At 30.1% G+C, this 26,412-nt stretch overlaps 2 protein-coding genes across 2 annotated transcripts; one reads left to right on the top strand and one right to left on the bottom strand.

The window, feature by feature from the left end:
• Positions 1 to 471: 471 nt before the first annotated feature.
• Positions 472 to 11,065, top strand: LOC114124305 (rapamycin-insensitive companion of mTOR). Its single transcript, XM_027987517.2, has 27 exons — positions 472 to 1,323; positions 1,395 to 1,442; positions 1,509 to 1,680; positions 1,803 to 1,934; positions 2,010 to 2,203; positions 2,270 to 2,477; positions 2,540 to 2,705; positions 2,780 to 2,958; positions 3,517 to 3,647; positions 3,711 to 4,222; positions 4,311 to 4,499; positions 4,586 to 4,794; positions 4,957 to 5,046; positions 5,499 to 5,718; positions 5,784 to 5,953; positions 6,036 to 6,606; positions 6,663 to 6,859; positions 6,926 to 7,042; positions 7,121 to 7,215; positions 7,278 to 7,488; positions 8,736 to 8,800; positions 8,881 to 9,021; positions 9,806 to 9,991; positions 10,048 to 10,191; positions 10,352 to 10,484; positions 10,582 to 10,720; positions 10,804 to 11,065. Exons 1-27 carry the CDS (start codon positions 1,272 to 1,274, stop codon positions 11,050 to 11,052), a joined length of 4,920 nt encoding a protein of 1,639 aa, XP_027843318.2. The 5' UTR covers positions 472 to 1,271; the 3' UTR covers positions 11,053 to 11,065.
• Positions 11,066 to 11,144: 79 nt separating this feature from the next.
• Positions 11,145 to 26,279, bottom strand: LOC114124320 (ATP-binding cassette sub-family G member 5). Its single transcript, XM_027987542.2, has 9 exons — positions 25,994 to 26,279; positions 25,174 to 25,524; positions 24,826 to 25,098; positions 20,355 to 20,583; positions 17,264 to 17,381; positions 17,090 to 17,183; positions 14,511 to 14,649; positions 12,856 to 13,038; positions 11,145 to 12,055 (listed from the first exon to the last, which is right to left on the bottom strand). The coding sequence occupies exons 1-9, from the start codon at positions 26,178 to 26,180 to the stop codon at positions 11,713 to 11,715; spliced, it is 1,917 nt and encodes a 638-aa protein (XP_027843343.2). The 5' UTR covers positions 26,181 to 26,279; the 3' UTR covers positions 11,145 to 11,712.
• Between the last annotated feature and the right edge of the window lie 133 nt (positions 26,280 to 26,412).

Below are 26,412 nucleotides of genomic sequence, written 5' to 3'. Positions count from 1 at the left end.
AGAACATAATATTCGAGTCAATCTTACAGAATATCAATGTACACTCTTAGGGACGTGATACAAATTAGACATATTATATTGATACATCCGAACCCCGAGCACTGGGCTAAAAAATATTTTAGTAAGCACAAAGCAGTTGGTAGTTACTAATCGGTAAGCACTATGCAATTAGCACTCTAATCATTTTCTAAAAAGATCAGAGTATCGGACATTCAGAGTATATCATAATATTATACATCGGTCTACTCGGTACTCACTACTCGGTTGTACTCGGCGTTTTGGCTTAAAAATAGTACGCTTTTAAAGCCGTTCTCAGAGTGTCGTGGCGCGTGTACAGTGACGGCCGCGGCTGATACGAGACGGACGGACGGACGGGCGATATTCTCCGGCGGCCCGGCGGAGGCGGCCAATGGGAACGCGCGAAACAATCGCCGAACGAGACACGACCACAGTCTGTCCTTATCAGTTATCAGCGGCGACGGCGGCCCGGGCCCCAGACGTCGTTCTCTCCAGCCTGTCGCGTTAACGGCGCTCTCGTGTCTAGACTCCAGAGATTGATACGTACGCGCACACACACACGCACACACACGCGAGTGTTTCGACGCGCGCGCACGCACAGTACGCACACACATTGCATTACTCGAATTATTACAATAATATTATATCACATTAAATATATTATATTAATTTATTATACGTTAACACACACGCACACTCGTTGGCACGTTAGTATGTATACACCTCCCGTGTTTAAGTACTCATAGGTGATTTACCGGTTCATAGGTGTCCCGTGTGCGAGATGAGACGACGACTGTAGCAATGCCGTCGTCGAGAGCGCAGTGAAAAGTGTAATAATATATTGTAATAATAATAATTATAATAATACCTAACGATGTGATTGTCGCGGTTTAAACGGTTTTAATAACGACATTGATGTTATGATTTGATATGATCGTGTGTGTCTCACACTCTCACCGGTCGTCGTTCAAATAAAACGACGATAATAACGACTATTAGACATACCTGTCCAACATAGGTACACGCAGATATTAATTATATATATATAGCTGGTATACGATATACAAAAGTATATTTGTATTTACCCACACCCACACGACGTGCCCACACGCATGCATACGATCGGATTTAGTTGACGAGCCGTTTGGTAGTCGGTCGTTGTGCGGGTCGCCTCGCCGGTACGGTCTGTCGGTGTCGCTCTACCGGTCTGCCGAAGATGACATGTTAACTCCACCAGACCCTGTGCCACTGACATGTCAGTTTGGAAGCATTGGAATCGTAAAATGCACTCGAATAAATCTAGAGGTGAGTCTGGTTGCCGGTCGCATTGCGATACGTGCTCGATCGTTTAACAAACTAATAGCAACGTTTTCCAGGACGAAACGATTTTGAAGATGAAGCTGTTCAATTGGATCTGGTGTCTAGTAAGTTGCGATTCAGATTTATTGTGTTATGTAAGCAATCCTCTTATTACAGTTTATACTTTTCAGAACCTAGAGAATCTCTTAAAAAGATATTTTCTAATTTAATTCAAACACAAGGGTTTAGTGACAATAAGAAATTATGTCTGTTGAATGCACTTGTCAAAATTTTATCATCTACAGACACAAGTGAAAACATAAGTGAAGTATTTGGTTTCTCTACATTTGAAATAATGTGTTGGTAAGTAATACAAAAAAGTATTATGTTTAATGTTGTCATTTTTCACGTGTAAAACATCTTAAATCAATTCAAAGTGTTTTTTGTTTGATTATTATTAATTTATGTTATTATTCTGGTTGTAGCCTTATACCGAGTTTGTTGAGTGATAGTTCTGATGTTCGAGCAGCTGGATTAAGAGCAATACGTCATTGTATCAAGAAACCTGAAGATATAACTTCTCTTGTACGCTTACGTTTAACAATACTTATATGCAGGTAAACAATTAATTTTTTTTTAAATTATACTTGTTATGTAGCTTATAAGATATTGTATTATGTTTTGTAATTAAGGAGTTTGGAACTATTACTTGATAATGAGAGTGAACGTCTGCAAGCACTAAGGATCATTCGTAAATCGTGCACAGTCTGTCCTCAACAATTTCCCAATGCATTCACTCATTCTTTGTCAGCTATTGCAATGTGTGCACATGGACCGTCCAAAGATCAACTACACAGAGCTTGTGTTGCCACTCTATGTGAACTATGTTCGTTTTTAATTCAATATCTGGTAAATATGTATACACTTAAAAATTTTTTTATTATTTTATCAGGTTTGTTGAATCCTCAAGCATTTGTAGTTGGTTGTGGATTGAAAGCTTTACGCCATGTTCTGATTACATCTGAACTACCTTTGAGAATGGCAGAATGTGTCTTGGGTACATTACTTTGGATGTTAAATAATCCAGATACAAGAAAATTAGTATCATTTGATTTTGGTCAACTCGCTTCACATTTCACTGATTTTAATCCAGTTTCTAAGTAAGTTATTGTCTCAATTATTGTGTTTATTGTTTTTGCATATTTTTATCATTCTTTTTTAGGCCAAATGATAAAAATTCTTATGGTGAAACAGCTCATGGAACTTTAGTGTCCTTGTTACGCTCTTGGATTGGGGTATTGTATTTTTGTGATCCATCAGGAGAGAATTCAAAAAGTGGTTTATCATCCATTGTACGTGCTTTGCATGTACAAAATTCTACTACTAGGGTGAGTTATAATTGTATTTGTTTATATTTTAAATTGATTGAATGCATGAGCTATATTATATGTAAATTTTTAAGATTGCCATTATTAATTTATTACGAGAAATCCTTGGATTTTGTCCGGCTGAATGGGTAGATGATGTGGACATTGCTATTGAATCTGTCAATCCTTATAAATATCGAGAAAAATTTGGTTTGAATTGTGGATATATTTATACAGAAGCAATGGATCTTATCCCAAGTTTGAGTCGTAAAAGGTGATTAATGTTATTTCACTATAATTTAGAAATGTATTAAACACAAATTATGTATATTGTATATATACAGTAACACCTAAGATGGGACCAAAAGAGTGACAAATAAAAGGAAAATTAATTTTTATATTTATAATTATTATATTTTCATTCATTTTCATTTTTTACATATTAGTGTTTATGATATTACATTTAAAAAAAAAATGAAAAAATTAGTTTTTAGTTTGTTTATATGAATCTTAAGCTGTTTTCATGGATAAGTTTTTTATTTTTCTACAAAATACGTGTATTTTCATAATATGGGCATGAAAATATTTTATTTATAATTTATGATAGCATCAAGGTTTTACTGTGTGTGTATGTATATATATATATTGTATACTATATTTGTATACTTCTGTTTTGATTTTTAAACTATTATAAATATTATAATATTAGTAACCCATCTGTAATTTGTTTTTAAAATTAAATTCTCATATTATCTATTATTCTTAAATATTTAGTATTATTGTATTTTTGCCAAATCAAATTTTAATAATTATTTTAAATATACTATTCTAGGGTTAATTTAGTTAATTTACCTCAATCTATTTTAGTAAGTTGTTTGTTAGAACTTAAACTTGATGAAGCACTCGTTCAAGTTATACTTACATCTGATAATGTTTTATCTATTCAGTCCACTATTCTTCTTGGTAAGTTTAATCAGTAATAACTAATATGAAATCAAACATAATAGTTTTTTGTTTATATTTTAGGAGAGTTCCTTCACTTAGCTGATAGCATAGTCCCAAAAAATATTAAGCCAGCACTATCTGATCTTGTAGCATATGCTTTAGAGGGTCAACCATCAACTAAATGTGTTAACTACAGAGCTTCAATTGAAGAATTTGATCAAGTATTATGTTCATCTGAAGATCGCTTTATATTTTATCCAGTTAAAACTGTCCATCCTGAAAAGTCTGAAATATTTATAGGAGATAATGTAAAAAAAAGTAATGCCATGGCAGCTATTTCTGCTTTAGCTAAATTGTACAAAACATTAAATCATGAACCTATGCCAGCTACTATTGGCTTGTATCACGCAATGAATTTATTTGGTCCTAAAGTTAGTATGCTAAGGTATGTTACACATAAGAAACAGTTGAAACATAAAGGAGCTCAATCTGTTATGACTAAAGAATGTGAAGACTTTGTCAAAGAATCTGGGGTTTTGATTGTTAAAGAAGCAGTAGCTTGGAAATGGGATCCAATACGTTCTGCGCTCAAGGTAAACATCATACCATGTTTTGTATTGTTATTTCTTATAATAAATGAATGTAATTATTTATTACTTATTATTTTGTTATCTATTTCAGACAAGAATAAAAGATGTAAACAAATTAGATGACATTTGTTACAATCTATTTGTGCAAAGATTAATTGAGTATTTTCAACCATCTTCAAAAATGTATGGGGACGTTGAACTTAGACCAGAAGTTCTTCCATTGAATTTATTTACATTAGCTTTATTTGATTTAGTTGATGATTTAATGGATGCTCCAAATGTAAGACATTTAATTTCAAGGTTTTATACATTTTGTATTTACTTAATATATAATTAATTTGACTATTATTATTTTTATTGTTGCAGGAAAGTGGAGAATCATTTTTAAATATTCTATTGACTGATATTCATTTGCAATTAGAAGCATTAACTTCTTCCAATTATTCTTATAGTTGTTATTTAAATCCACAACGTTTAGCTGTTACATTAAGTCAACATTATTTTCTAATGCTTGGTAGAGTAAGTTCTACTGAAAGAGGACGCTATTGTTTAGATAAAACTAAAATTTTTCCTTTGTAAGTAAATATTTATGCATTTATAATAAGTTAGTATTAAATATTCAGCATTGAGTTCAATTTACTCAAAGCTAGTTTAAAAACAAAATATAACTTAAAGAAAACATTTTTAAATTATACCTTCATAGATTGTCAGTAGTAAATTATTTTTAATTTTTCCAGACTATTGAATATTGCTGTGAATACTCATTTATGTTGTTATGTCAAGCTTATTGTTTCCTGCTTAGATTATACGACTGATTCATTTCCAAGGTAATAGCATATTTTGTATTCTATTTAAAAAATTTACTTTTATAAATTAAGTTTATGCTATATTATGTTAATAGTTAAGGGGCGTTGCACTCGCATGTATTGTTTTCAACACATTATTCATTGAATAATGAACATTTTCAAATATTTAATATATTTTTTTACACTCTTCACTAATGTAAAAATTAAAATATTGTATTAAGCCAACAAGAGAACACAGATAATGTTCTCAGTACTTCTTACCTAAAAGTTTGATAATAAGTTAATTCACTCTTAATATTAAAATTAAAAGCATATTTTATTGAAACTGGTGAACAAAAATTTACTATGTCATATATGTGTAAGAAGAAAACAACATACGTGGGTACAGCATTCTCTTAACTGAATAATTGTTTATTAGCCATTTTTAATTAATTTATATTTAATAATAATGTATGTGCAATTTTTTTATTTAGAGTATTATTAGGCCGTGTTCTTTCCTGTTCTCAACAAAAATCTCGTTTATATGCAACACGTTTTTTACGTATACTTTTAAGATTTAATGCTCATCGTGCTGAAGATGTGGTTGCAACTGGTCTTTGGATACTTGAATTGCTCATTACACAAACTGTTGATGATAACCCTGTAGTATCTATGGCTGCCCTGGATGCTCTCGATGAAGCTTGTGATTATAATGTATAATTAAAAACATAATTATTGTTAATAAATAGTTAATACATGTTGTATATTATATTTTTTAGGAATATTTAAAAATGTTAATTGGATTAAGACCCAATATTCTTCAGCTGGGAGACCGAGGGTTGCTTTTACTTGTTAGATTTTTGTCAGATACTGCTGGCTACAAATACTTGTCAGAATCTAGTTTCGTTACAAATCAATTGCATAATTGGGGAACCCATTTTAATTTTAGGTAGATAGTATTTAATTTAACTATAATTTAAATTTAAAAGTAATTTTTTTTATCAATATTTGTCTCTTGTCCCGTTTTCTAGGTATGTATTAATAGTTGAAGGGGAATTACATGATCAATTAACTCTTCATCAACGTCATGAAGATGGACACTATAAAACTAGACTTACCAGTGACATGTCAAGAAACCAAATTCCAAGTATTTGTTTACCAGCTCACCTTTATTCTCAAATAGCTGTACATGAAAATGGATTTCAAGCAGTTGTCAAAGATATTTATTTTCGAAGTATAACTCAATTAATACTTAACCTTGTTCAAGAATCTCCTGCTAAAGATAAAGACCAATTACATTTAAAAGCTGCATTATGGGCTGTTGGTCATTTTGGTAGTGTACCCCAAGGTGCTTGTTATTTGGCTAATAATGGCGTTTTACAAGCTTTATGTAAGACTGCAATCTCTTATCCAGTATACTCAATACGAGCAACAGCATTATATGCATTGGCTTTGATTAGTTCTAATCGAGCTGGTGCAGCTCATCTTAGAAATGCAGGTTGGAATGTTTTGCATAGGGTACACTTGGAAGATGAGTTTTATAAAATCAAAGATAAACGTGCAGATTCCAATTTAGCATCCACTCCATCTGATAGTTCTCAAGTAAGTATTAATTAAATATTATTTATAAATAAAATATAAAAATACTTGTTTTGTAGGGCCTTGTGAGTGATTGGGTAGATGATACTGCTTGGGATCCAAGTGCTCAAGGTTCTGGTAAAAAGAAATGGTCCACTTTACCAGCAAACTGTGCGTCATGGTCTCGTCATCAATCGCATATAAGAAGTTTGAGTGAAAGCAAAACAACTGATGATAGTCAACAGCTAGAACAAGCTCATTCGCCGCCTGAAAATCTGTTAGTATTTTATTGTTTTCAAAATAAATATAATACAATTGGTTATTAAAAACATGTTTATTTTAGGTGTGCTAGTTATCGGTTGAGATCTGATAGTAGTTGTACTGTAGACAGTAGTACCAGTGGAGTTAGTTCCGGTGAATCTGGATTTTATACACGTCATGCAGACTATAGTTTTTACCAGTGAGTTTTTATTCTATTTATCTTATTATTACATAATATTTATTCAACATTTTAAAATATATTTTTTTATCTATTTAGTGACAGATATCAAACATTAAGTCCAATACCTAGTTCTAGTTCCTTGTCTACTATTCCTATTCAAACATTTTCAAAAATATCCACAGTACCAGAAGGTAATTTCAATGGGTTTATACAATTTTGAATAAAAAATAAATATTTATTTTGTATGTTTAAGGTTCTAAATTGCCAAGAAGAAATTCTTTTGGTTATAGAACATTAAAAATGATACAGAAAGGTATGAGTCGAAAAAATTCAAGAAGTATGACAATACAGCATCAATCTGCAGCAGATATGTTTGACATGTTGGCTGACCAAGAAATGGACAAAATATCTCCATTAATCCGACCTAGAGAATTTAGACAATCATTAAATACAAATTATTCACAGTAAGTAAATATGAATAGTTGGTGATTTAATGTTTGGTGGAGAGAGATTAGTGAAAGATAGTAGCCTCTCTAAAATATATAAACATTTAGTATCTTAAACCAATGCTTATTGTAATATTTGTTTTAACATATTTTGTGTAGATCTAAGTAAATATGTAGTGAGTGCTACTACAGTAGGTAATAGGTAGGCTATTGAGTCATGTGAGTGCATCAAATCCAAATTATGCATACTTAAATATATTCATTGTATCAATGAATTGATGGTAACATGTTAAATTTTTCATAAAATTGATAGTAAATTTACACTAACGGAAACCAATTTGGTTATTTACTTAGAAATTAAAAAATAAACAACTAAAAATGAAATTGTTATATAATACAGTTTTTGTTATCTTTTTTTTGAGGCTGTTACATGCAGTGCTCGATTTGGGGGAGGACGCAGGGGGACGGAGTACCCCAACTAATTTTTCAGAAATTTAAGCGTACCTCTACTTATATTTATAAAGGGAACATACGGAACGCTGGCACGCTGCATCATTCTGCAATTTTATCGAAATGCACGTGATAACATCATAATTTTGACCATTTATTTATTTATGATAATTTATGGAACTATTTAAATAAGTAATTAATGGATTGTTTTTTATTTAGTTACTTTTAAGTTTGTTGTTACATTTAATAAGGTACCTATAACTTACTATAATATACAATATTATATTTACAGTATTTTTTTTTTGTAATTGATAATTTATAAATATTTTTTATATATTTAAAGAGAGGGAATAAGGGGTGGCTCAGTAATGTTTAAAAAGTAATGGAGACGCTCTTTTTTTAAAAAGTTTACAGAGTCCCCCTACTTTAATTTTGCCAAGTCGAGCACTGGTTACATGTTGTGTGCGCGCACGCTTGTGTGTGGTGATATCCACGAATAAGGTCTATTTATGTGTTTGCGGTATTGAATAATGGCATACTTTGATTAATATATACAAGTACTTAATGATTTTCCCCTAATCTATCAGTTGTAAAACACACACCGCTTTGTATTCAGTATGTTATATGCACTATCGCATGTAAATCGAACAATATTTGGGTGCTGTATATTTTATTTCAAAATCAATAAGAGCTGTTGACTCAAAAAGATTGACAACTACTGATTTAATGTAAAATATAAAGCAAGGAATTTACTGTAATATCCAATTATTATATAAAATACAATTTGAATAAATCTATATTTGTTTAAATTTTAGATTTGATCCAGAATCAGAAAAGTCTTCTATTACCTCAAACAAAGGTTGCCATTATATTATGAAAGGTAATGTTTGGAATAGATATTGAAATGGATTTTTTGTTTTAAATTGAATAATATATTAAAATGGTAATAACTTTTTATAGATCAGTATAATGAGCTATGTTATGGCGGAATCACACTACCGTTTGATCTTGGTTTAATTTTTTCTAATATAGAAAAAGAATCTGAATCTGTTCCTACTCCTGATTACGAAGATTCATCTTGTTTCAAATATCTATCAACTGGTAAGTAAATATTTTATTTATTTTGTTCATATTAAATAATACTTTTTTATGTTTATTACATATTTTTAATTATTTTCATGAACTTTTTATTGTTTTAAAAAATACAACATTTTCATGGTTAATATTTACCAATTCATTTTAATTTGAAAACAATTTCTTTAATTAATAATAAAACTTAATAGAATAACTTATGATTGTTAACAATTTGATAACATCTAGATAAAAAAAATTAATTTTTGAGTACAATAATATTAAACCTACCATTTTTTTTAAGACTTAACTTTAAGAAATCAACATTTGCTTGCTAAAGATCTCACATATATACAATTTAGGAGAACTGAAATAAAATTTAATCAACTCTAAAATCCATTTTAGATATTTCAATGATATTAATGTATATTTATTTATTTAAAAACTAAAGTTTTATAATAATAAAAAAAAATTGGTTAATGAATAATACATTAATATAATATCTGACTATCAAAAAGGTAATAATTTAAGAATACTAGTGTTAATAAAAAAAGTTTTGGCTAAAATAAATAAAATTTTTAAAAAAACAATTATTATCTTATTGTACTTACGATTTTTGCTGTCGGACATTTTTAATTAAAAATATTATGATGTAATATCACTTAGGCACTTAAAATAGCATAAAACAAGTCCAATATGTACTTATATATATATTGTACACTACTTTATAGTATGTGTAGCAAAATTATAACTATATGTATTGTGAAAATTCCAATATTTAAGTTAAATATTGATTTTATGTTAATTTTAATAGGTTCTGAAGTTCTCAGTACTGATGATTCAGATACTGAAGAAGTTATAGCTGATCCATTACCTATTAGACGACAAAGAAGTCATAATCGATCTATGTGTATGTTGTGTTCAGTTAATGAACATGTGAATCGATCCACAACACGTAATCGCAAAGTATCGTCTAGCTCCCTTAGACGATGTCGAACTGGTAATTTTAAAATAATTTTTAATTAGCATAATATAAACCTTATATTATTGTTTTAGAGACTGAAAGTAGTTATGGTATGGGAGTTGAAGGAGAAAGTCCAATTCTATTGCCATGGCAACACAATAAATCTTCATGCCTCCACGAAGCTTCAGGTTTTGGTACTGGAAGCAACGAAAGTGGTGCTAGTTCTGATATTAGCAGTAAGTGACATCTTAACTTTATATAGGCTATATATTATATATAAAATAACCATTTCACATAGACAGTATTTATCTTTTCATTGTTGAATTTTAATGTGTAATGTATATTATATATATTATGTGCATTATGGAATATTGAAAATTATTACATTTTATTTAGGTCTAGCTCAAAGGTCAACTTTAGCTGATCGAATTACCAAAAGCCGTTCAGCATTACGACGAGATATTTTAAAACTTGTCGAACAATTACCAAATCCTGTTTTGTACAAAATGTCTACCCAGAGTCTTTTACAGTATGTTTATTTTTAATTTTCCTTTAAGTAAATTTTATGATTCTACTTACTCGCTTTTATTTTATTAATATGCACATTTTATTAATGTTTTAAACAGAATGAAACAAATGTATGGTGACTTGTTTCATGATATATGTATTTACTCAGATGTGTGTAATTTATTAGCTGACCACCATTATCACATTCAAGCTAGACGTTATATGCATGAACTGTTTTTGGACGCACCATTCAAAGAAGTAAATGTCATAATACATATATAAAACTGATTAATTTATGATAGTTATTATCATTATTGCATTAATTGCTTTTATTCTAATAGCTATATGAAGAACCAGCCATGATACTTGGCCGTCAGAGTCCACTCGAAACATCGAGTACAAATTGTACAAGTAACGATGAGATAGAAAAAGGACACGGGGACAGTGAACTTGAAGTAATCATGGAAGCCGAGATGGAACACAAAAGACAGTCTTCCGAAGTCACAGCAGAATGGAAACCAGCTATGACTATGAGTAGACAACGTAAACAAACAGTGTATGATTCTTCTAGTCAAAGATCACAAGAATAATTGGTAGAAAAATTAATTAGGAGGTATTAAAAATAATTTATTGTTTTGTTTTAATTTATATTGTTTTGTTTCATTAAAAAAAATAATATATATATTTACATGTATATGTATTATAAAAAAATATATTTATATATATTTAAAAAATTGTATTCATTTAACAATGATAAAATATATGATGCGAGCGCGTTAAATACAAATGATGCAATGAGTACAAAAATTAACGGAGAACATTCAAACAGAAAATTGTATTATTATTTTACATCTTCTGCCAGGAACTATATATCGTCTACTACACTAAGAATAATCTTGTTTGTTTAATATTAGTCTTTGTGTGTATAGTTGACATTAGTAGGTAAATAGTAGTATCCTATATACCTACATATTACAATAATTTATTTCAGACACCACAGTAATTCTGTTTTGATTCCTTGGGGGTATAGATACGAGTACGCAACATTTAAAAATATGATGGTGTACATAGAAAAACTGTAGGGCATTTGACGGGGAACCGCCATCCGGCACACGTCGGTGCCCGTAACGTCGACGACTCTGTCCCGTCACTCTGCCGTGTTTCGGGCGCATAGCGGACCACCGAAACCTACCCTCGGGGGAGGGTAGTGTCTCTCGGTCGTGGGAGGGTGGCGGTGCAGTTAGCTTGGATTATTCTCTGAACTTGGCCTTGACGTAAGACGGCAGCGGGGCCACGTACAGCAGGACGTTGAACACGGCGGCGGCCACCGGGAACACGAAGCTAGCGACCAGATTGATCTGCGGGTCGGCCACCGTGGCCGGATATCGCTCGTTGACGTATGAGGCCCCGTCCGGGTACCGGCACGCGAACGGCTCGGCCGCTGGTATGGAACAGTTCTGCGCCGCGCTCAGCGGCAACCCGGTGTACTGCTGGCGGCCGTCGAAAGCCTGGGCCGTCAGATAGGCGCCGACGTACCTGGTCTGCGTGGCGTACGTCACCCACGACAGCCATTCCGACATGCCGCGGTAAGATCTGTGTACGGAAACAAAGACGATCAGACGATGACGTTACAAATGAATAATGATCGACACGGCGGCGACGGTTAAACGATTCGCAACACCCACAATCGGCGTGGGTAAAATGTACCCAACGGCCAATATATTATACTGCAGTATTTGGTTAATTTTTTATTGGTTTGTCTGTTTCTCAGGTATATAAAATATTGTATATCCTTTTTAAAAATTTTTTTTCTGACCGAATCGTGGACGGGGAGGGAAATTTCGGAAGTACTTTTATGTATTAAGAATTAATATTATAGATACTTTTAATGATATGATTATTGCATTAGTTTAACAAAAATATAATAAGTACCTACTCTACTTCCTGAGAAATTTTTATTTTTATATTCGCTTATTTTACTTTTTTAATTTTTCGATGCACAAGTGCATAATTTTAAATGCATGTTTAGTGATATTTTAGTGCATATACCTTATTGGATATTAAACCTTTACTTTCATTTGATTTTGTTTAACTGTGATGTATCATTCATTACGTGTTATAAATATTATAATTTACTAATTTTAATTATTATTATTGATTGACAAATGATATTATATTGCTAGTATACAATTTACTACATTAATTACCAAGCTCTTTCTTCTAACCCCGTCTCAATATATTTGATCATCTTATGCCTATAGTTTCATGAACGATGAAAAAAACTAAAACAGTAAAACTTATTTTACTGAGTATAATAAAATGTGGTATTTATGAATTAATCTTATCATCGATCATCAATCGTCATCCAGTTATTTATTATAAGGCGTAGGTACCTTAGCATTCCACTGCCCAGCACGATCATGACGCTGATGATGTATATACAAAATACGCTGGTGTTGTAAGGGTTCCTGGATACGGCCATCACAGCAACAACCAACTGTTCGGCGAATAGGTAGCAGCTCAACAGCACGGCCGCGAACAGACTCAATTCTGTCCAGTCGTCAAATTTCATCAGGCTTAGAAAAAACAATAATCAATTACAATTAAAAATCTCGTATAAAATATTAATATTATAGGTATATTTATACTATAAAATTCAACGATCCTTAATATTATGTATATTAGATTATAACAGTCGGCATTAAAGTCCCTATTTAAAAAAAAAGGTTCCGTAGTCCGAAGCTCAACAGTACACTTTTTATGAGAATTTTGAAAGTCGATTCGTGGAATAAAGGTTAAATTTATAAACATTTATATAAACTGCCCATTTTGAAATTTGTGCTACACACGAGTATTTTAGTACTTTACTGAAATAAGAAATTATATTGTATAGTAAAGTTATTTTATGTTTTAATGCAATTTTAGTGTATTGTGTAGTATGCTAATGACCATTGACCGTGATATTTTACTATATGTAATTTATGTACAGCACGTGTGGTGTATTTAATTCGGGAAAAAACCCTGTTCTGCATAGGTATAAAACGATCCAAGTCAATTTTCTCATTCGTTACCTATAGATTTTAGGTTTTAGCTTTCATTGAATAAAATCAATGAATACTTTTTTGTGGTTTGAGTTATAATTACTATGTATCTTACAGATGTGAGATGATATTATAAACTAGTTGTTATTAAAATATCAATTTAATTACTTTTGAAGTTAAAGCACATTAGCATAAACGCCATAATCTATAATAGACACAAAAAATCCAATTTTTATTAAAAATTCAAATGTTTAATGTATTTTTGAATTGTCGGGTAGGTAACCTATACTTTGATGGAAAAATAATACTATAACACAGTTCCTCCCCAGTTAATGGTACTACGTGACAAAAAGGTAGGTATTTATACTTTCAATAAATTTTTCCAATAGTTTTTTTTTAATTATACCTACTATAAGTATTATCTAGTAATTGTAAATTGCTAGTTTCTAATCCATATATTTAAAAATTCGAATAGAAAGCCGAGGGATAATCGTAAAAAATTTGTGCAATTTACTTAATAGCATCATTCTTATCTACCATCCATTTGATAACCCTTCTTATTATGTATTTATTATAGAAGTCGTATTTAGGTAGTGATAACGAATTCAAAACTGGTTAATTGTATTACAGCAGTAAATCTAATAATTACTATAATCGAAATTTGAAACTTTATAAGACTATAACTATACCATACATACCATTACTTAATTACTATAATAAATTAGTAGGCATATAGTGACTTAAAATGTGTTTCAATTGGAGGAAAACAACGGAATTTATCGCTCAACAATTTAAATTATATTCTATAGTTACTACGCGTCTGTAGCTAGTACTATGCACTACCTACATTAAGTGAGCTAATCAGCTGAGTTTATGTTAAAAAATCTCTCATAATAATTAAATAATGTACTTACAGGCTATAGCTATACTTATTTCTTATTATTTTATTAAGTAGGTGCTCAGCCTATAATGTACACTACATTACATACGTAATATCCGGTACTCACTGGTGCAATATGGCCGACGATCCAAACACGGTTAGAAAAGCGAGCGGCAACGAGAAAGTGAAATAACTGACTAGGAAAAGTGGTCCGTTGTATGTACCATCTTGATTTTCCTGATAGTACCGTGTCCTGTGAGGAGCAACTGAAACCATAAAAACGTACACTTTATCATCAGTACGTAAACACTTAACATAATAACGTAATAGGTACTATAATAACGGCATACAACATAGGTACACCAGACTCAATTTCATAATAAATTATTATGATTAGTTTTTACCGTGGTTTCAAATATTTATATTAAGAATTCACTTGATATTATATCCTTATAATTGGATTTGTTGCGGTCTATGACCGTTACACTTCGCGCGCACGTGTTTAACATTTTAATTATTATTATTAATTTTTTTATCATCAAATCGACGACATCGACACTCTTTATAATCGGATATAATAGTGTATACATGGAATTAGCTTATACACACACTGACTCACTGTTGCTTGCTAGTTAGTACCTACTACCTAGGTACTTAATAGGTAGTTACTTAGGTCGTAACTCGTAGGCAATTTGCCAGTTAGCTGCGGCTTGCTTATAGAAAGTTTCATGAGATTCCTCATCTGTGGTGTCGTGTAATATTAAATATAATTGTCAAACCGGTAATGATTTTCTTTCTTTTTTTTTATTATTAAAAACGTACCTTATTAAAAACTTACAATCTTTACATAGTCATCATATGAGCAAATTTACCGATATAAGAAACTATGGTACCTAAATATAAATATTTATTTTTTCATGTCGCAAGTCACAGGTTCAAGAAGATCACAATTCACGGCACCTTTGTGTTTTAAGACGGCGAGAGGTTATAGAGTTATAGAGCTAGTATATATTGATTTTAAGAGGTGGAATAGAATTTGTTAAAGTAGGATTTTGCTATAAATGGTCGATAGTTTTAATATATATAGGTTATGTGTAATTAGAAACAAACCAAGAAGCAGAAGTGATTTTATATATTGATTAAAAATCCTGTACTGTTTTTAATTAGGTATTATTTTTTTTAAATGTAATTATCTACACTTTCTCTTATTAAAGTCTTATATGGACGTGTGCTGTTGATAATCTTTAAAACTACTGTGGTAAGTCAATATATAAGTCATTATATATATTAGAGCAATACGAGTAGGTATATTATAAGTCTATTTCTTTTTTTTTCAAATTATTTCCAAAAAAAAAAAAATAATAATTAACTTTAATCCTTATTTGGTTATTATAAATTAGAAACACGCCATATAAATTGAAAAAAATGTATATTTATACAGGTTATAGGATATAATATTATTATCGTATACTCGGTATACATCAAATATTTTTCTAATTGTTTTAATAATTATTTTTAAATATTTTTTGTTTGGCATATCATTTTTTATTTATACACTGTAGTAACGATTGATAATATACATTTTTGTATTTATAATTTAATTTTTATGTAGTAACCTTATTATTCATAGACCATAGTCTTACACTTTCATTTCAATTTTAAAAAATATTTTTTACTGACATAACATTCTCCTTCATATAATTGTCTTTTTTTCTTTAATTTATATTATAGCATATATTTTATTATTGATTTGATAAGCTATATTGTAATTTAAAATCCATTTTCAATACAAATTTGGTTAATTGTAATTTAGGAAAAAAAATAACCATTAAACGATGAATTTTATTTACAAATTAGTAGATGCATATAAAAAAAATTATATTATCATAATGATAATAAATTAATCATCTCAAAATATCTCAATTATGAACAAATTCATACAAGTTGTATGATAAATTTTACGTAGAAAAAATCGAATTTAAAAAAAATCATAATTTTACAACTATAACCAATACATATTACATTATTTACAGTATAAACTATACAGGCATTATGTCTATATCTAACATTTTTAAAAATCGCGTGAATTATGCGATGTAAAAAATAGTTAACAGAGGTTTTAGGATTGATGATTGTAGTAGCATATTTATTATTACAATAATATTAAAATTGAATGAGAAGAATACAGTTAATACATTTCAAAATCCAGCATTGTAAAACGCTACGCATTTTCAAAGTTTGTTCAGTACAACTCGAATCACCCGGAAAATTACTACCTAATAGCCAATTGGTATATCCCAATGGGCAATGAGAAATGTGATTTCATTGCTTATAAAAAATATAACACAGTACCTACATAGCCAATTTTACGTTTACAATAACCTACTTACGAAATACAATTACAAAAACAACAAGTCAGTGACCGAATTACGAATAAAGTAAAATAAATATAAGTTTTAAGTTTCTGTAAATAAATAATATACCTAAGTATATTGTAAACAGTATATAGGTACAAAATACAAATACCTTTTTTTCGAAATCGTTATGTTGTGATATCTCATTTATTAGTTATTACTTTTATCCGTACCTATATTTACTATTTAGTCTTCGAAGCATTTTTATCATCGTTGTTTCCCTTATTAACATCAATATACCTGGTATCTACGTTATGTCGTTACTCGTTATTGTAGGTATATATATACTTACATGTGTACGCCGTAGTGAATATCGAAGTCAAATAAGTCGTCGTTATGCACGTCAACAGTAGACCACTGCGGGACATAAATGTCGTCTGGTAGTCCTACATGGTACAAACATGAACATTTGAATCGATTTAATCATCCCCTTCGACTGGATAATGCAACAATGTCGACTACTTACCTTAATATCGCGATAGAACATCCAAATCAACAGGAATGCGATGGGCATGGCGATGAGTCGTGCTGACAAGTAGAATAGAGCTTGCCAAGAACATCCAAATGTGGACGCGAACTGGCGTCTATAAAAATATATAGGTAGTTTTTTAATAGAGAGGTATACCATGTACACTAGTATTGAAGTAAAGTCAATGGGTGGATAAATTATGCTGGTTCAGCGTATGTATTTAAGATTTAAGGACAGCAAAAGTGTTTTTATCTCTCCCCTTCTCTTTATTACAAAAGAAGACTATCGTAATTATGACTACTATACTTGTACATAAAATTACTATAACAAATATTTTGGTAAAATTTGGTTAGATAGTTAAAATTTTTAATAAAAAAGTAAAAACCGTAATATGCGTTTTTTCACAATAATTTTTTTAATTGACTATAAAGCCAACTATATACTAAATCTTTTTCACAAATCTGTTTGCGGGTAGCAACCATTGGCTAAAATTTAAATTATTTATAACAAAACTTACCACCCTTCAAAATCATAGATGCAACGTGTCTTATAAAGTTATAATCAAATAAATTCTGTGTTCTTGTGGCCAATGGCCCCTATCTAGTACATATACACCTGCAGTACCTATACACCACCATAGAATAATAAATACCCGTTAAACAGTCGTGTGAGAGTGTGACTATTTACTATAATACTTTAAGTACATATCGTGTGACACTGATATCTATCTGAATATATATTTGTAATTTTATCATAATTTTTTAATTATTGATTGATATAAATGATTCATTGTCGGAGGGCAGAAGGTATAATACAAAATATTACTGGAATACATATATATATAAGTTCCATTTGCATAGTCTAAATTTCTTATTATAAATATATTATAGTGTTATTTAAATATTTTGTAAAATAAACTAAAAAAATTAATACTCGTAATTCATGTTTGGGATTTGCATTTTAATATATTAATGTGCCTGTACGTCACAAATTCACACCGGTTATTATTTTCAAGTATGTTGTTAAATGTATAGTTTACTATAGTATACACAGCCAGATTACTTATGTGTATACTGTTTATGTTCATACTGGGCCAATTAGATACCTATAGTTTAAGTTTGTAATAAGTCGTGTACTATGTAGTCGTGTAAGAATATCCCACGGAAACGTTTTTTCAGACAGTCGTGTTAGCATCGCCTACATTTCAGCGGTTGAAATCGGAACAGTTCTGTCGACACAACAAGGATTTTTTCGTTAAAGAGAACGGTGGTCGTAATTTACAATAATACTATTATATTATCATGAGATGAAATATTAAATTTATGGCAGTATATAACAATATATAGTATATCTAAAAATACAGTTATGGGAAAACATTTACGATATGATTGCAGTGTGATGGGGTCAGTTAAGTAAATCATATTTAATGTTAGCTATGTATGTTAAAATATAATAATACATTATAATATCGTAAAGAATGATTGAGATATTAATGTATTATGTTATTGCTTATGTAGAAAATTACACCGTAAGTATAGCCGTTAAAATATAGAAATAAATATAAGTTAATGTAGGTTGGTTAAAAGAGTTTAAATAAATAGGTATTGTAAATTATACCTAATTGTACTTCAAAAGACATCAATTTGTAATACTAACTACGTACTACCATTAATTAAATAAATTTAATCAATGGTACTACGTAGTGCGTAATTAAATACACTTTGCTAATTGTATTATTATTTTGTTGTTATATAGTCTTTAGCAGTAGTATACCTACTACAAAATAATAAAATTGGACAGTAATATTATTAATGTTGAAAAGGATTTTGTAATAAATTCGATCTTGGCGGTCGATAATGGTCGATCGCTAAAATGCCGATAAAATTGCGGACAGACTTTTTCAGACGACAATCGAAAATGATAAGTATTGTCTGTTCACAGACAACTGCAACCAATGTATTGTCAATCATCAAGATTACACAGCACCCAGATGCGATAAATGTGAACAAATACAAAATAAAATCAAAAGATTAAGTCTATACATTTTTTTTAAAGAAATAAATTGTTCTACGTTCAAATTGCCGTACGTTTGAATTTAATTAAATCATATTCACCGAATATTCAATATAATTATACTTCCAGTGACGTATTTAGGTAGGGTCCAGGGGGGGCTTAGGCTCAGGGTGGTAAATTTTGGAGAGCATTTTGATATAATACGGTACCTAGGTCATTTGGGTGGTAAAAAAAGTTATGGCACTCAGATAACCTAGGGTGCAAAATTCCTAAATACGTTATTTCATCTAAATTTTTCAACGTTTTGTAAAAATTGATCACAATAAAATATTCCAATTTTTTTCTAAATATAATTTACTAGGTAGGTTATAAGTTATAAACTTATAACACAACTAAAGTACTATATTGTTATTAAATGTATGGTTTATTGGGTACCTACTAAAGAATACATTTTTTCTCTTTTATTCCAGTCGAAAAACCAACGGTAAATATATTAAATGTGCTCTCTGTATAAATGAAAATGAACCTATTGAATTTTTTTTGTTGTTGTTGCTGGATTCGTTTTAATAGTAAATATAAGTATGTATATATGAATATAATTCGGCACGAGCACAATGATAAAAATGTTTGTAATTCGAAAAAATTACATTTAACAGTTCTATATTATATATGAAATAACTGCAATTGTAATGTTTTTCTTTGTAAATACTTTTGGTATTGAATACAAACGTATTATTATTTTGAGGTAAGTTTACAACTCTGCTGCAGTGTAGGTATAATACGGTTTTGTTTTGTTTTGGTGTACGTAAAAAAATGTAAAACTAGCAATGATGGTATTGCAAATTTGACGTTTGTTGTTCGACGGCAATAATGGGCCATTGTTACGAAATTGAGCGAGTCGTGTCGGTGTCAAAAACGTAAAGAAAAACCTATCGCTTATGACTCGCGATGTGTAATCGTTTTTTCCCCGGGTGTACGATAAAAAAACCAATTATAAATTGTCTAACGTTCGCCGAACCGAAAAACGCGTCACATGTTTGATATTATAATACATTTCATTTCTGCTGTGACTTACTGGTACAACGTCATTCCGATTTGTGTGGTCGAAGACCCCTGTGCCGAATATGGATACGGATGTGAGTTGGGTTGGTGGTCACTGGGCGGTGACCCGAGCAGCACAGACATTGCAGACGACTTTCTGTAGGGCGCCCCTTCCATTTTAAACTTCTCCACCAGTGCTACGATTTGTGCATTGGACTCGACAAACCGCTCACGAGATCGTCGATCCACGGTTGACAAACACACTGTAACAGATTACCTACAGATGATCGATCGTTCATACAGACTATATAGATAGTAAATGTCGTATAATAGGTACATATATTACATCGAAAATCAAAAAGTATTTTATCCAATGCAGACATACGTGTGGTTGTTTAATTATTATACCTATGTTTTTTTGTTAAATCGAACTTTTATGATAAAAATATATATATATATATTACTATTGTTATTATTTATAATCATTTGACATGATCAACGATAATTTTTCAGCATCACTGACCTCTATATATGGATGAACTATAATGAGTAACTGAATAGAATGCATACGATTTAAAAATGTTTACCTATAAATAATAGGCAACCGAATAAGCATATTATTATAATAAATATTTTTACCTATATACGTCAAATCATGTAACATTAATAATGATTTCTTCCAAGATTATTTTATTTATGTACAAGATATAGATATATAGTATAAATTTGTCAGAGTATTATCTATGGTTTTGTTTAGAATTATGCAAGCGCGACTTATACATTGGCGATTAGTTACAGATGTTTTTGCATGGATCTAATTTGTTGTCTTAAATTATTAACGTATGATGAAAATTTAACTATCTACGTATTCTTCGAGATCATTTCAGGAATATTATCAAACTATAATTTATAATATAATAAATTATTAACTTATAAAAATAATAAAATTATAGTATGCATTTTATTATAATAATATATACTTAGTGTTGCAGATGTTTACATTTACCATGACTAAATAGTAAATACCTACTAAATAATGACCAAAACTCTTAACTCTAAAATAACGATAGAATTAGTACAATAGCATCAGAATAAAGCCGGATTTCATATGATACTACGCAACTTTATCACCACGTCTGACTATCGCTTATTAAGTAGATATTATTGTTAAATATATTGTGTATTAAGCTTATTTTTTTATTTCTGAGTCAGAGACTCTGACTTATAGGATCATAGCAATGAATTGAGAGAGATTTTGAGAATTTACATTAAAAATTGGTTGGTATAAGTAATAGTAGGTTTTATAATAAATTAACAACTTATCATTACTGTATTAGACGTATTTTGTGTTTTGACTAAACCTCGTCATGAAGTCTGTATACATATGAGTTACAACTTACAAGTTATAAGTATCTTAATAATCAATCTAATACGAATTACAAGTAATATATTATATTAAACATAATATGATATATAAAATAAAATTGAAAAATTGTGATTAAGTTTAATACATTGGTATAATGAAATTATTATAAGAATTCAAAATAATTAATTTTTACTCTAGACTAAAGCCAATTTCCTACACACTGATCTTCAGCTAGAAGAGTATTTATAATACTTCAATTTTAAACCGTTTTTGAATATATTTTTAAAGTTTATTCAAATTAAAATAATATCTAAAAGTTTGACAAAATAAGCAATTGTAAGAGGTTTGCCTTAATATTTCTTATGGGGATTTATTTAATATGTAAGTTTGTAAATAAAAAGAAACATTATTTATAAATGAGGTCTCAAGGGTATTTCAATAAAAATAAAGGATTACATTTTTTTGAGTCTCTTTCGATGTATAATTTTTTTAAACCTGACTGTTATATTTTCCACTGTTAAACATCATGTTTGTTAGACATTACATTAGTCATTAATGGCAGGTACTATATTATATTCAGTGATATGTACAAACAGTAAAGTTTTTACCGATTTCGAGGTATTAAATCTCCGTAGAGGTCGTAGACTGTAGAGTAACTTATTTTGGTCTGTATGTTTAGCTGTAAATATGTATACATTATACATACATATTACATATATATAAATTGTATTCATATAGTAATATAAAATATGAAAATGAAAATAATCTATGTTATGTTATTAAATAATCAAAGCAATTCAAATTTTAATAGTCAATATTTACGGTGTCCAGTGTTAAGAACAAGAACAACGTGAACATGAGGTAAGTACGCCGGTATCGGTATGCATTTTGTGGTATACCTACGCAGACACGCAGTACGCATATAAAATCTATAGGTCTACAGGAGGTAGGTGGTGTAGGTAGTAGGTACTGCTTAAAAGTATAATTATTATTTTATATGCGATAATATTCATAAACACGTAAATCTATACATTTATGCATTTAGGTAAGCTATTATGATTTATGAATACTAAGCAATTTAACAAGTAACAACCTACTATTTTATAATACCTAGCTAAATATCTTATACCATCATTATTCCATATTATAAAAGATTATTTATTAATAACAAGATTATCCGTAATACAACAAACCCACGTGATTATTTTGATAACATTGGATTTTTTGAAATGTTTAAAAAATTAAATATAAGTATTGCTTAGTAGGTAGCTAATAACAAAATACTTCTTGTATATAATTATTATAATGAGGCGTAGTGGTGCAATTGCTACATTTGCACCACCAGAAAATCATAAAAATTAGATATACTTATAATTTCTAATTTCAAAAGTATACATTTGTTTTACGAATTACATGTATGCAAAAAAAATAATTTTCGTGCATGTTTTGTATAGTACCTAATACCTATCTATATCTTAAATCCTATTTCAAATAGGTTTACAATTTGGTAAACATTTTTCCGACCATAACATAAATTATAATATGTATTAGTAATTGATGAATTTGGACAATTTTATGCTACATATGTTTTAAAAGAAGACGTCGACTTGGTTTAAAATAAAAAATTAGTTGTAATTTTTTTTTTTAATGTTATAGTATTATAATAATACAGTTTTTACTACTAAAAAAATTCAATACTTAGGTATTTATTAATCATAAATAAATATATATAATGTTTATTGAGTGGAGATTTTCAAATTAAGTTAGTATTGGTAGGTAAAAAATCAAAATATTTCTCTGCTCCATCAGAAATCGAGGCCAATTTACGCCACTTTAATTATATAGTTTGATTTAGAAACGTAATTTTACTTATCTTTTTTTAACTCTTCCAAATTTCTACGGAGATTTATCTAAATAATATACGGTACTTTGCTAAATTATTTTATGTCATAGTTTAAAATTCATGGAACGTTGTTGCTATGTTGCAATACATTATATTTTTATAATTCACAAAATAAATATGATTTAAATTTAAAAATATAATATGTTGTCAACCTGCCGAATTATTAGTTCAAATTTAAGTTTTTATAAGTAGTAATTAATTTGTGGTATAAAATTTATTATTTACTATTTACTATAAGTCTAATACTTATAAGTATATTTATATCTAATAAAGATTTTTAAATCAAGTGTTCCCTATTACTGTAAAAATTAAAGAAAAATTTAGTAAGGTTAGTAGGTACAAGCTGTATAGTGTACCTTTATTGATTGTTACAATTGAGTGCAATACGATATTAGCTATATTAGAGACGGTTGTATTTACATTAAATACAGACATCTTGTAGGTAGGTTTACATGATATTATTAATATACATTTTCTGATCATCCTGATGAAATTATTTACCGTAAAATATAGATATAAGAAATTGTATTATGCTCGCAGAAATAATTTTAAAAAAAATTTATAAAAAAGTGTTTCTTTCTTTTAAAATATTATTATACCTAAAATAAATTCAATGTTTTTTTAGAATTATGGTAAGCTGAAGGGGAGTGGAGGACGGCTTTCCCTGCTCACCAAGGTAATGCGACAGTAAATTTTGTGTGAAACGCAATATCTGCTGAGTCCCCCTTCTAATTTTTTCCAAATCAAGCACTGATTTTACTCCATTATTTTTATAATAAATAAAGTCAAAATTAAATTTTAAAGCTGATTTTGAGTTTCTATTTTATCAGTAATAATCTGCAATGTTAATGGAACTTAAAGATACAAATTATGAGTAGATTAAATTTTGCAAAAATGGGCAAATCGGTTAGACAATTATTTCAATGCTTCGAAAAGTTATTCATCAATGAATAATAATTTGAAATTAATTCAATAAAATACTAATGTAGATATACACCAGTCAACAAGTGTACTAATTTAGTATTCGTATTTATTAATTAAAAATAATATTATTTTATTAAATTTTTTTTTTAGAGATACTAAAGACAAACATTTATACATCACAAATATTTTTTAGAAAATTATTTATCAAATTCGAATTGATGCTAAAATCAAATTGTGGCTCAACCAACTATCAGACATTCTATTTAAATCAATACATAATAACATAAGAGTTGTAAAATATATTTTACTCACGATAGTACATGAGTGGATTTTCCATTTCTGGACACGGAAATCCAACTGCTCGGAAATAGTCCAGCATCATTCTAGTAGGTCCCGCGTAAACCAAGTCACCCAAACACAAGTAAGCAACGCGTTCGAGAAATGGAAAAACGTCCGATCTTGGTTTTTCCATAGTGAGTATTACAGCTCTCCCTCTACGCTTAGCGTGGCTACTGACCATAGATACGACTAAGTACGTAGTCAACGGGTCCAATCCAGCGGTTGGTTCGTCCAGCAATAATAATACTATTGTGCATAAATATTCTAAATTACTATCAATTATCTGTTATTTAATATAGGATTTCGTAGAGCAGTTATTACCTGGATCTTTGACTAATTGCGTTCCGATCACTAACCGTCTGTACTCGCCTTCCGTCAATGCCTCTACACTATGTCTGGCAACTTGACTTAGGGCCAAGTCTGCTAACACTTGTCTCACCCTAGAGTCTTTAACGTAGCCACTGACTTGTGAGCCGATAGATAAATTTGCTGCATAGTGTAGCGTTTGTTGTACAGATAACGATGGGACAAGATCAGCTCGGTGGCCAACATATGCACAACATTGGTTAAACATAGCTTGTGTAAGAGGCCTCCCGTCCAAAAGGATTTGACCGCGAGACAATCCCTTACTTCGTCTGGCAATAACTTCTAAAAGTGCTCGTTTACCACTGCCTTTATAAAATTAAATAATAATTTCAAATTAATTATAGTTATACTATATTCGAAACGGATGTATACATATTATAAATATATATACCTATCTAATGAGCAGTTGTTTACAAAAAAATAGATAAAAGCTAAAAGGGTCAGGGCTTTAGGATTTTACTTCGTAACCGTTTTAAATAATTTAAATTAATCATTTAATGTTATATACGTAGGTACACGATATTTTATATATAATTATAGTCTAATAAATGCGTTAATATTTGCTATTGAAAATTATAGTCATATGGTATACTTTAACTAATAAAGTATGAGTAATGACATTAAATTGGATATCGGAAAACGTGCACTATAATTTCAGAACTGTAGGAGTTTTAAATTATTTATTAGCATCCCTCACACCTATGTTTTTTAACGCAGTATAATAAAAGTAGGCAGCATCCGGTGCAGATTATATCGCTGAAATATTATGTGTTACCTTTTGATCCCAGTATGGCCATCACCTCGCCAGCTCGAACTTCCAGCGTGATATCTTTGAGTATGAGTCCGGTCTGCACGGACCCAAACAATCTTTGGAAACATGAGGCAGGTTCCACTTGGCCCGTGTGGAAAATATTGTTCAGCTCTAGAGAATAATCGCCGCCGATCATTTTGGATGGTTTCATCGTAACTGAACAACGCTACAGCACAGTTATGTTGCGTGTGCAGCGCAAGAACTGCTGGACCGAAACCTCTAGCTATTTGTTGGCAGAAGGTCGTTGCCACTGTAGCCAACCACGTCCTGTCGTTTTCCTATACGGTCTACAGTAGAGTAACGCCAGAGGTTAAAGACCGGTTTAGTTGGCTGCCTTGGCTCGTACCTGCTCGCCGCCCTCTCGGATACCTGGCGTGCAGGTG

The sequence above is a fragment of the Aphis gossypii genome, chromosome 2, assembly GCF_020184175.1.
Source record: "Aphis gossypii isolate Hap1 chromosome 2, ASM2018417v2, whole genome shotgun sequence".
NCBI lineage: Eukaryota > Metazoa > Arthropoda > Insecta > Hemiptera > Aphididae > Aphis > Aphis gossypii.
This window is presented reverse-complemented; position numbering and strand designations above follow the sequence as displayed.